The sequence below is a fragment of the Chiloscyllium plagiosum genome, chromosome 47, assembly GCF_004010195.1.
Source record: "Chiloscyllium plagiosum isolate BGI_BamShark_2017 chromosome 47, ASM401019v2, whole genome shotgun sequence".
NCBI lineage: Eukaryota > Metazoa > Chordata > Chondrichthyes > Orectolobiformes > Hemiscylliidae > Chiloscyllium > Chiloscyllium plagiosum.
The window spans coordinates 7005095-7017353 of record NC_057756.1 but is presented as its reverse complement, the minus strand read 5'-3'; the positions used below and the strand labels follow the sequence as shown (position 1 = coordinate 7017353).

General features: G+C 45.8%; 1 protein-coding gene across 3 annotated transcripts in view; it reads right to left on the bottom strand.

The window, feature by feature from the left end:
• LOC122544181 (carcinoembryonic antigen-related cell adhesion molecule 5-like) overlaps positions 1-12259 on the bottom strand; it is a 63778-nt gene that overhangs the window by 26275 nt on the left and 25244 nt on the right. For 2 of the 3 annotated variants that reach the window (XM_043683223.1, XM_043683222.1), the window contains exon 3: positions 681-959. The exons of the other annotated variant lie outside the window; for it this stretch is intronic. In XM_043683223.1, the coding sequence (XP_043539158.1) occupies positions 681-959 (279 nt within the window). The remainder of the gene's footprint in view (positions 1-680; positions 960-12259) is intronic. 3 annotated transcript variants of the gene reach the window in all.

The following is a 12259-nucleotide window of genomic DNA, read 5'->3' as shown; positions in this document are numbered from 1 at the left end:
ATAATAGGTTAAATGGGCAGCGGAGTGGAATGGAGGCTGGGATGAGATCAGCCACAATCGGATGTAAAGGCAGCATCCGAGGAGCAGGAGAATCGATGTTTCGGACATAAGCCCTTCATCAGGAATGAGGCTTGTGGGCCAAGGGGGCTGAGAGATAATTGGGAGGGGGGGTGGGGCTGCGGGGAAGGGAGCTGAGAGTGCAATAGGCAGATGAAGGTCCCCCAACTTATCCCAATCCGAAGCCTCCAACTCAGCACCGCCCTCTTAATCTTTCCCGCTCCACCCTCCCCTCCGACCTATCACTTTCTCCCCCATCTTCATCGACCTATTGCATTCCCAGCTACCTTCTCCCCAGCCCCACCCCTCCTCCCATTTATTTCTCAGCCCTCTTGGCCCACAAGCCTCATTCCTGATGAAGGGCTTATGCCCGAAATGTCGAATCTCCTGTTCCTCGGACACTGCCTAAACCACTGTGCTTTTACAGCACCAAACTCTTTGACTCTGATTTCCAGCATCTGCAGTCCTCACTATCACCACATTATAGCCCACACAACACCAGGTTTATTTAAAATCACAAGCTTTTGGAGCACTTAATAAAACAGAGGGGCAGACAGAGAGGGAAAGAGATAGATGGATAGATAAACAGAATGGCAGGCAGACAGATAGATATCCATACTTACAATAGACGATAAGAGACAGGACATCACTTATGTTGCGACTGACAGTGTTGTAACCTTCACACTGATAATCTCCTGTATCAGACCGATTCACTGCTGTTAGTATTAATGTGTGATTGTCTGATGACATATTCATCCTGTCATTATACTGCAGGTATTGACCATCCTTGATCCACTGAATGGACGGGGAATGACCAGTCAGGTTGCAGTGCAAGGTGACAGTTCCATTATTCTCCACCACCTCTGAACTGCTCAGACTGATATCGGGCTTGGAAACAGGTTCTGTAAAAATAGAATCCATATGTCTTTAAGACCATCAGCTTAAATCTGATCAGTTAGACCCAACATGCAGCATAAGGCTGTAAGATATAGGAATGGGAGGAGGCCATTTGGCCCCTCTACCTGGTGTACCATTCAAAACAATCATGGCTGCTCTGACTCTCCTTGTATCCACTTTGGTACCCTTTCATAGAATCATAGGATATCTACCGTGTGGAAACAGGCCCTTCAGCCCAACAGATCCACACCGACCCTCCGAAGAGTAACCCATCCAGACTCTTTCCCTTACTCTACTACTCTACATTTACCCCTGACTAATACACCTAACCTACATATTCTGAACACTATGGGACAATTTAGCATGGCCAATCCACCCTAACCTGCACATCCCTGGAAACTATGGGCAATTTAGCATGGCCAATCCACCCTTACCTACACATTCCTGGACACGATGGGCAATTTAGCATGGCCAATCCACCCTTACCTACACATCCCTGGACACTATGGGCAATTTAGCATGGCCAATCCACCCTTACCTACACATCCCTGGACACGATGGGCAATTTAGCATGGCTAATCCACCCTTACCTACACATCCCTGGACACGATGGGCAATTTAGCATGGCCAGTCCACCCTAAACTACACATCCCTGAACGCTATGGCACAATTTATCAAGGCCAATCCACCCTAACCTGCACAACTTTGGATTGTGGGAGGAAACTGGAGCACCTGGAGGAAACCCACGCAGACACAGGAAGAATGTGCAAACTACACACAGACAGTTGCCCCGAGGTGGGAATCGAACCCAGGTCCCTGGCGCTGTGAGACAGCCCTGCTAACCACTGAGCCACTATGCCGCCCCACCAGCGTGTGGTCTCACCAGCACCTTGTGCAACTCATAGTGTGGAAGCAAGCCATTTGGCCCATCCAGTCCACACCGACCTTCCGAAGAGCATCCCACCCAGACCACCCCCTACCCCATCCCTGTATTCCTGCTTTTCCTGTGGCTAACCAACCACCCCAGATTGCACATTCCTGGACACAGTAGCTTGGCCAATCCATCCAGAATGCACATCTTTGGACTGTGGGAGACAACCAGAGAAAACCCACATAGACATGGGGAGAACGTGCAAACTCCACACAGACAGTCACCTGAGGCTGGAATCGAACCCATGTCACTGTGAGGCAGCAGTGCTTACCACTGAGCTGCCATTACAATAAGGCTTTCTATAAAAACCATCCCCTTGAAACAAGGATCAACAATCCATAAGCAAATTACGCACATCAAATCTTGAATCACCCTGTGTAATGAGGAGAAAGTGAGGTCTGCAGATGCTGGAGATCAGAGCTGAAAATGTGTTGCTGGAAAAGCGCAGCATGTCAGGCAGCATCCAAGGAACAGGAGAATCGACGTTTCGGGCATAAGCCCTTCTTCAGCCCATTCCTGAAGAAGGGCTTATGCCCGAAACGTCGTTCTCCTGCTCCTTGGATGCTGCCTGACCTGCTGCGCTTTTCCAGCAACACATTTTCACCCTGTGTAATGCAAGGTCTTTTTTATAATCCTTTGCATTAGGTCTTAAAGAAGCGATTTATTTTGCCAACATCTGCACCTATAACAATGCACAGTAAAGGCTTACCAAACAACCACTGCTGTTTAATAATTGCACCTACAAAACAAATCTGAACACAGGAAACAAGAGAGCCGCATGTAGAAATATAATTAGCCTGTGTGGGAAAATGAGGCATTGTTGTTCCATGTTTGTTACTACAAGTGATATATTATGCAAACACATGTTTCTTTACCGATGTAATGAAGGGAAATAACAAATTGTCTCAGTGTTTGGCTTTTGTCTGCAGACAATTGATTGTTCTGCCCTGTGTTGCCTGAAATCGCTGGGGAATGAGTAATCAGTGAGTTTCTACATCCAGTTGACTGACAAATGAAACTGAAGTGGTGAAGTACATACCATTGACAATGTGTGGAGTTCTCTGTGGCTCACCAATCACCACCAAATTAAGGCAATATTGTGTCTGCACTGAATCATTGTGAAACCTCAGCTTTCAATACTAGCTTGGTGCTAGTATTGTTTCAGAAGTTGGTCTTGCTCCAGAATGTCTTCCCAAAATCTCCACTGACACTACATTGTTGACTGTCCATGTACACCTTCTTAATTACCCTATTAACCTGATTGGCCAGGGAGTGTGAGATGCAAGGGTGAAATCATTTAGGTGTTTCTGCTGTGGTGGCATCAACATAAAATGTCCAACTCTGCCTCATCCTGTATGCCAACTTCATGTGGATCCTTGATAGACAAACGTTATGTGTCATTATGGTTTGAACTGTCCTGATGGTGCCACGTTCTAAAGATGGGTCCCTGTTCAGAAAGGATTTACCAGGACATTATCAGGGTTGGAGGGTTTGAGCTGTAGGGAGAGGCTGAATAGGCTAGGGCTGTTTTCCCTGGAGCATCAGATGCTGGTTTATAGAGATTTATAAAATCATGAGGGACTTGGATAGCGTGAATAGTTAAGGTCTAAGCCATGATTAAATTGTGGAGTGGCCTCGATGGGTTGAATGGCCTTACTTCCACTTCTATGTCTTATGGTCTTATGGCCTTTTCCTAAGACTAGGCGAGTCCAAAATTGGAGGGCATAGATTTTTCACGCAGAGGGTGGTGCATGTATGGAATGAGCTGCCAGATGAAGTGGTGTAGGCTGGTACAATTACAACACTTAAGGGCCATCTGGGTGGGTGTATGACTAGGAAGGGTTTAGAGGCATATGGACCAAATGCTGGCAAATTGGATGTGTTTAATATAGCATATCTGGTCGGCATGGACAAGTTGGACCGAAGGGTCTGGTTGTGTGCTGTATTTCTCTGTAACTCGATGACACTGAACCCAAAACATTAATTTTCTCTATAATTTTTTAAAATTTATGCACAGGATGAGTATAAGATCATAAGAACTAGGAGCAGGAGTAGGCCATCTGGCCTTTTGAACCTGCTGCCCCCAGCAATAGGGTGGGCTCAGCTCCCTTTACCTGCCCTCTCACTGATAAGAACGTAAGAACGTCAGTATGTCACTGGTTAGACCAGCATTTATTACCCATCCCTATTTGCCCAGAGGGCAGTTAAGAGTCAGCCACATTGCTGTGGGTCTGGAGTCGCATGTAGGCCCAGACCAGGTAAGGACCGCAATTTCCTTCCCTAAAGGACATTAGCGATGGGTTTTTCCTGACGATGGATGCGTGGTCACCATTGGGACCTTTAATTGCAGATTTTCATCAAATTCAAATTCCACCACCTGCTGTGTACAGGATTTGGACCCAAGTGCCCCCAGAACATTATCTGAGGCTTTGGATGAACAGTCCAGCATAATAATACCACTGTTGCCTCTCCAGCAGATGCTGTCAGACCTGCTGACATTTTTTCAGCAATTTCTGTATTGGTTGCTAAAGTTGGGGGCTGGACACTGTTGCTACTAAATGCTCCAAATTAGGATCTTGTCTACAGTTACCTGAAGGACAGGTTAATAGGGTAATTAAGAAGGTGTACATGGCAGCAGGGAGTTTAGATTAGCTACAGTATTGAAACAGGCCCTTTGGCCCAACAAATCCACACCGACCCTCTGAAGAGTAACCCACCCAGACCCATTCCCCTACCCTATATTTACTCCTGACTAATGCACCTAACACTATGGGACAATTTAGCATGGCCAATTCACTGGCCTGTGCATCTTTGGACTGCAGGAGGAAACCAGAGTACCCAGACACAGGGAGAATGTGCAAAACTCCACACATACAATCGCCCGGAGGCTGGAATCGAACCCAGGTTCCTGGCGCTATGAGGCAGCAGTGCTAACCCACTGAGCCACCATGCCACCCTATGTTGGAGCTGGACAAGACTGTTTAGCTATTTAACTGGAGTGCTGTGTGTAGTTCTGGGATTGTCACACTCTCGGAAGTAAGTGATCGTACTGGAGGGGATGCGGTGGAGGTTCACCAGGATGTTGCCTGGGATGGAATATTTCGGTTCTGAAGAGAGACTGGATAAACTCAGGTTTCTTTCACGCAGAGAAGGTTGAGGGCAGCTGAGAGAGGTGTATAAGCTTGTGAGAGGCATGGACTAGGTTGGTAGAAAGCAGCGATTCTCCTTTGACAATGTTACAAAAACAAGGGGGGAGTAGGGGAACAATTTTACATTGAAAGAAGGTTTAGAGGGTATTTGAGGAAAATGAGTTCCGCCCATGAGATCCAGAATCCACTGCAGGGAGGGTCATAGAGAAGAGGGAAACTCATAGCCTTTAAAAAGTACCTGGATGAGCACTTGAAGTATCCTAATGTTGAAGGCTTTGGGCCTGGTGCTGAAAAGCGGGACTGGTGTAGATTTAGAGCAGTTTTGTTGCCAGCGCAAATTGGATGGGCCGAAGGGCCTTTGCTGTACTGTATGATTCCTGTCTCCTGTGCTGTGGAACCTATCCCTTCAGTGGAGAATTTTATACTGAGATACACCACAAGTCCAGCTGGTTGCAGTCCTCAATATAATACCCAGAGATGTACTGCGGGAGGATGGAGATTGGAGGGACTGTCGGGTGGTTCCCTGGCGGTCACTTGGCAGAGTATCCCATTACTAGGACCTTCAAACAAGCTTCAAGGCCTAGTTCAACTGATACTAAAAAAGGCACACCCCCACGACATTCCTCTGTGTAAAAACGTTGCCCCTCAGGTTCCCTTTTATTCTTTCCCCTCTAACCTTAAACTGATACCCTCTAGTCCTCGATTCCCCAATCCTGGGAAAAAACACAGTGCATTCACCTTATCCATGCCTCCCATGACCTTATACATTTCTATAATGGCCGACACCACCCCCACCCTCCCCAGTCACCTATGTTCTAAAGAAAGAAATTCTGGTTTGTCCAACGTCTCCCTGTAACTCAGGCCCTTGAGACCTGGCAACATTCCCATGGGTCTGCTTTCTTTTTCTTATTCAGGAGAGCTCTTACACATAACTGAATAACATTTCCAACACTAAGCCTACCACGACTCAATGGCTAGTACAGCCACCTCATGGCACTGGGGGCCAGATTCGATTGTAGCCATGGGTGACTTTGTGTGTCTGCGTTCGTTTCCTCTCACGCTCCCAAAGATGTGCAAGGTTAAGTGGATTGGTTATGGAAAGTACAGGGTTAGGGTAGGAGTGGTGATTTGCTCTTTGGAGGGTCACCATGGACTTGATGGGCTGAATAGCCTGCCTCCACATTGTACGGATTCTATTACTTCATTTTTTGCACTTTTAACCATTACCAGCAAATTTGCTATACAGCCAATTTGACATTTACACACAAAATCTATCACAAACAATGGACGCCAACAAAGTGAGGGAGGGGTAGGACTGGGTCTACTTTATTTGTTTACCCCCATAATCAACCTGTTCAAAGATGGTATTATACACCATTGGAGCAAGGGGGATTTGAACCCAGGCTCTGGATCCCGTGGGAGGCACACTACCATTGTGCCACAAGAGCGCCTTTCTGGGTCTGCCCTTTATCTATTTTGCCTATCAACCTGTTCAGAGATATCCAGGTCTGCTTGACAAAGGGCTCCGGTAATGAGTTCCAGGGCAGGCCCGTACTTGTTACCAAGGGAACTCTCACTCAACAAGCTCCATGAGGAATCATAGAATCCCTAGAGTGTGGAAACAGGCCCTTCGGCCCAGCAAATCCACACTGACCCTCCGAGGAATATCGCACCCAAACCTGTTCCCCTATCCTAATACTCTCCATTTATCCCTCATGAATACACCTGACCAACACATCCCTGATGAACACTACAGTGTGGAAACAGGCCATTTGGCCCACACCAATCCTCCAAAGAGTAGCCCACCTAAACTCATTCTCCTATCCCTCTTACGCTATATTTCCCCTGATTAATGCATGTAGCCAACCCATCCCTGAACATTACAAGGCAATTTAGCATGGCTAATTCACCTAACCTGCACATCTTCGGATGGTGGGAGGAAACTAGAGCACCCGGAGGAGACCCATGCAAATTCCACACAGACAGTTGCCTGAGGCTGGAATCGAACCCAAGCCCCTGGAGCCGTGAGGCAGCAGTGCTAACCACTGCGCCACCGTGCTGAGATTAATTAGTGATTCCCCATTGTCGGGATTACCACATTCCTGAAACACGCTGGTATACCCAGTGAAAAGAGCTGTCTTAAACTAAGTGTTCCAAAGTGTAGAACTACGAGCTAAGGGAGATTTTTTCACAAAGAGGCTGCTGCGTGTATGGAATGAGCTGCGAGAGGAAGTGATGGAGGCTGGTATAATTAAAACATTTAAAAGGATGGATATATTATTGGAAGGATTTGGAGGGTTTAGGAACAAGTGCTGGACTAGATTAGTTTAGATTATCTAGTCGGCATGGACTGAAGGGTTTGTTTCCACGCTGTACATCTCTGTGACTCTAAGCTGAGGGCAGCCTCCACAGGGCTCAATAGGGAAGGGTCTTTCAGCCAGAGTTTTCTGAGGCTCTGGAAACTTTAAAATAAGGTGGGGGTTGGGGGGGGGGGGGGCACGGTGGCTCAGTGTTTAATGCTGCTGCCTCACAGCATCAGGAATCCTGGTTCAATTATAGCCTTGGGTGACTGCCTTTGTGGAGTTTGCGTGTTCCCTGCGTGGGGTTTTCTCCAGTTTCCCCCCACAGTCCAAGGATGTGCAAGTAAGGTGTATTGGTCATGCTAAATTGTTATGTAGGGATATGCAGTCTGGATGGATTAGCCATGCAGGGGTTATGGTGGTGGGGGGAGGGTGATAGGAGTGGTAGGGGGAGGGGGACAGGAGAGTCTGGATTGGATACTTTTCGGAGGGTCATTGCAGACTAAAGTGGCCTCTCCCTAGACTGCAGGCATGATACCAGACCAGCTACTTGTGAACATCAAGAGTTTGGAAACTGCATTGAGCACAGACAATACTGCATGCGGAAAAGTGTATTTCTGTTATATTTTCCATGATTTTCGTTTTGATTTGCTGTCAGGTTGTCTAACTGACTATGGAATATATTATATTAAGAACATTATAATCACATTGAGACACCTAAAAGTGGAAGATACTGATATATAGAGACAAGTTGGACTTTATTATAAATTGAATTTTACACAGTTTTCAAGTCAAAATGTTTTGTAATGCACTTTTACAAATCTTACAAGTATAATTTTAGATAAATTTTATCCACGAACATTTATAAGGGTAATGTTCGCTAAACTAGGCATGACCTAATCTGATGAGAGTCCTGGTATTGAAAACGTATACATGAAAATAGTCTGTAGTTTTCAAGTGAGGGGGCTTTGTGTATTTCCTTTGGCAGTATTTGTTTCACTGCGTGCTTGGCATTAGGAAGAAAGATTGTTGATACTGTTTGAGAAACAATTGGTCATTGCAGTTTGTGCAAATGACTGCCTCCTGTTTTGTCTTTGTTGAAAGGTACAAAGCATTTGTTCCTGTCAATTTCTACCAGTTAAAATCAACGAGGTAAAAACAATGACTGCAGATGCTGGAAACCAGATTCTGGATCAGTGGTGCTGGAAGAGCACAGCAATTCAGGCATTCTACCAGTTCACTGTGTACTTCATTGAACACGGTCGCTCCTACATTGTACTGATTCCCACTCCAAATCTTTGCTCAAGACTATAAAACTAGTGTATTTGAATTGCTTCATAGCATCATAGAGATATACAGCATGGAAGCAGACCCTTCAGTCCAACTCATCCATGCTGATGAGATATCCTAAATAAATCTAGTCCAATTGGCCAGAACTTGGCCCATATCCCTCCAAACCTTCCTATTCATATACCAATCCATATGCCTTTTAAATGCTGTATCACCTCCTCTATCACCTCCTCTGGCAGCTCATTCCATACATGCACCACCCTCTGCATGAAAAAGTTGTCCTTTAGGTCCCTTTTAAATCTTTCCCCTCTCACCTTAAACCTACGCCCTCTAGTTCTGGACTCTCCTACCTTGGGGAAAAGAGCCTGACGATTCAAACTATCCATGCCCCTCATGATTAATTTTCAAACCTCTATAAGGTCACCCCTCACCTCTGAGGTTCCAGGGAAAATAGCCTAGCTTAATCAGCCTTCCCCGATAGCTCAAACCCTCCAACCCTGCCAACATCCTCGTAAATCTTTTCTGAACCCTTTCGGGTTTCACAACGTCTTTCAAAGAGCCAGGAGACCAGAAATGAATACAGTATTTGAGAAGTGGCCAAACCAATTTCCTGTGTAGCCACAACATGACCTCCCAACTCCTGCACGGCAAATGACAATAAAGTCAAAGAGCTCTACAGCACGGAAAAAGATCATTTGGCCTATCATATCCATGCTGGTCAAAACTAACCACCCAACAATTCGAACCCCATTGTTCCAGCACTTGGCCCATAGCCTTGCATTCACAAGCGCACATCTAAATACTGGAGTCATAGAGGTGTACAGCATGGAAACAGACCCTTCGGTCCGACCTGTCCATGCTGACCAGATATCCCAACCCAATCTAGTCCCACCTGCCAGCACCCAGCCTACATCCCTCCAATTCATATACCCATCCGAATGCCTTTTAAATGTTGCAATTGTACCAGCCTCCACCACTTCCTCTGGCAGCTCATTCCATAATTCTGGTATGTTATGAGAGTTTCTGCCTCTCTCACCCTTACAGGCAGTGAGCCCCAGATTCCCACCACTCTATGGCTAAAAACGTTTCACCTCACGTCTCGTCCAAATTTACTGTCCCTTCAATCTCCTGGTATCTCTTTAGGTCACTTTCAGACTGAGAGAGGCACAGAGACTAAAACTTTGCAATCTACATCAGGGACTTGGATGAAGGGACAAATTTGCTGACGATAGCAAGGCAGTGGGTTGTCCGGAGAGTCTGCAAAGGTATGTCATTACATCAGGAGAGCGGGCAAGACATTTAATCAACAGAATATGATGTGGAAAAATGAGAGGTTGTCCAAATTGTGAGGAAGAATACATATTTAATGGACAGTGGATGCAGAATGATGCAATGCAGATGAATCTGAACATACTCATAAATGAATCACAAAAGGTTGGTAATTAGGGAGTGTTCAGATTAAGCATGGAGATCTAATTTCCATCAAATGATTTTTACCCTATGACTTGTTCTCATTCATATGGACATTTAAAGGAGACAGAGTTCATGGTCATTTTGGAAGGGCGTGAATTAGTTAAGGACTGTCAGTGTGGCTTTGGTCAAGCAAGGTCTTGTTTGAATCGTTGGACTGCCCTTACTTTTCAGCGGGTCACCTATCTACAGGTATAACACAGGTACAGAAAAGGAAGGTCTTCACCCAGAGGGTTGTTAATCGATGGAATTCCTTGCCCAGGGAAATAGTTGCAACTATTTCAGTAATCACTGTTAAAGCTAAGGTAGATACACTTTTGAAAAAAAATTAAGAAATTAAGGGGATATGATAATAACACGGGTAAGTGGAGCTGAGTCCACAAAAAGATTAGCCATGATCTTATTGAGTGGTGGAGCAGATTTGAAGGGCCGGATGGCCAACTCCTGCTCCTAGTTCTTATAATACAGCCTACTTCGGACACAGTGGCTCAGTGCTTAACATTGCTGTCTCATAGCAGCAGACATCCAGGTATTAGTCCGGCCTCAGGTGATATTGTATATTCTCCCCTTTTCTGCGTGGGTGTCCTCTGGGTGCTCTGGTTTCCTCCCACTGTCCAACAATGTGCAGGTTAGGGTGGACTGACCGTGCTAAATTGTCCATAGTTCCCAGGGATGCGCAGGCTGGGTGGGAAATGCAGGGTTACGAGGATAAGGTGGGTCTGGGTGGGACGCTCTTCTTTGATGGGCTGATGGCCTGCTTCCACACTGTAGGGATTCTATCCAGTAAAATTCTAACATTCCTCATTTTGGGCTTCAAAACAATTGCAGAAAAAAAGTATGCTTTACTAACCCATGAAAAGATACAATTTACATTCCCTATAAATCTAGGAGAACAAAAATAACATGAGGGTCAGTGAGCTAAGTCTGTTTGATCCATGGATTTTATCAGAGCTTCTAATAAAGCCCTATATGGCATTCCAGTCAGAAAATTACAAGCTCATGGATATCGTTGAAACTAATGTTGGAGGCTTGCTCAGATTTATTTCTGGTCCCACTCTTCCACCTATCACAACACGTTTTACAATTAACCAGAGAGTGTTGATATGGCCAAACATGAAGGGATTTGATTGCATCTGCACAGAAACAGACCGTTTGATCCAACTACTCCATGCCGACCATAATCCTAAACTAAACTAGTCCCACCTGCCTGCTCCTGGCCCATATCCCTCCAAACCTTTCCTATCCATGTACTTATCCAAATGTCTTTTAAACATTGCAATTGTACCCATATCCACCACTTCCTCAGGAAGTTCATTTCACATGCGAACCACCCTCTGCGTAAAACAAAGCCTCTTGTGTCTTTTTAAAAAATCTTTCTACCTCTCACCTTAAAAAATATGCCTCCTCATCTTGAAATCCACATCCTAGGGAAAAGACACCCGCAATTAACTCCGTCTATATTCCTCATGATTTTATAAACCTCAATAAGGTCACCTCGCAGCCTCTTACACTCCAGTGATTAAAAGGTCCCTGCCTTTCCTTATAACTCAAACCTGAGCACGGTGGCTCAGTGGTTAGCACTGCTGCCTCACAGCGCCAGGGTCCCAGGTTTGATTCAAGCCTCGAGCGACTCTCTGTGTGGAGTTTGCACATTCTCCTCATGTCTGCGTGGGTTTCCTCTGGGTGCTCTGGTTTCCTCCCACAGTCCAAAGAGATGTGCAGGTCAGGTGAATTGGCCATGCTAAATTGCCCATAGTGTTAGGTGCATTAGTCAGAGGGAAATGGGTCTGGGTGGGTTACTCTTCAGAGGGTCGGTGTGGACTGGTTGGGCCAAAGGGTCTGTTTCCACACTGTAGGGAATCTAATCTAAATCGTCCTGGTAAATCTCTTCTGAACCCTCTCCAGCTTGATAATATCCTTCCTATAACTGGATGACCAGAACAATATTCCAGAAGGTAAAAACAATGACTGCAGACGTTGGAAACTAGATTCTGGATCAGTGGTGCTGGAAGGGCACAGCCGTTCAGGCAGCCTCCAAGGAGCTTCAAAATCGACGTTTCGGGAAAAGCCCTTCATCAGGAATAAAGGCAGTGAGCCTGGAGCGTGGAGAGATAAGCTAGAGGAGGGTGGGGGTGGGGAGAAAGTAGCATAGAGTACAATGGGTG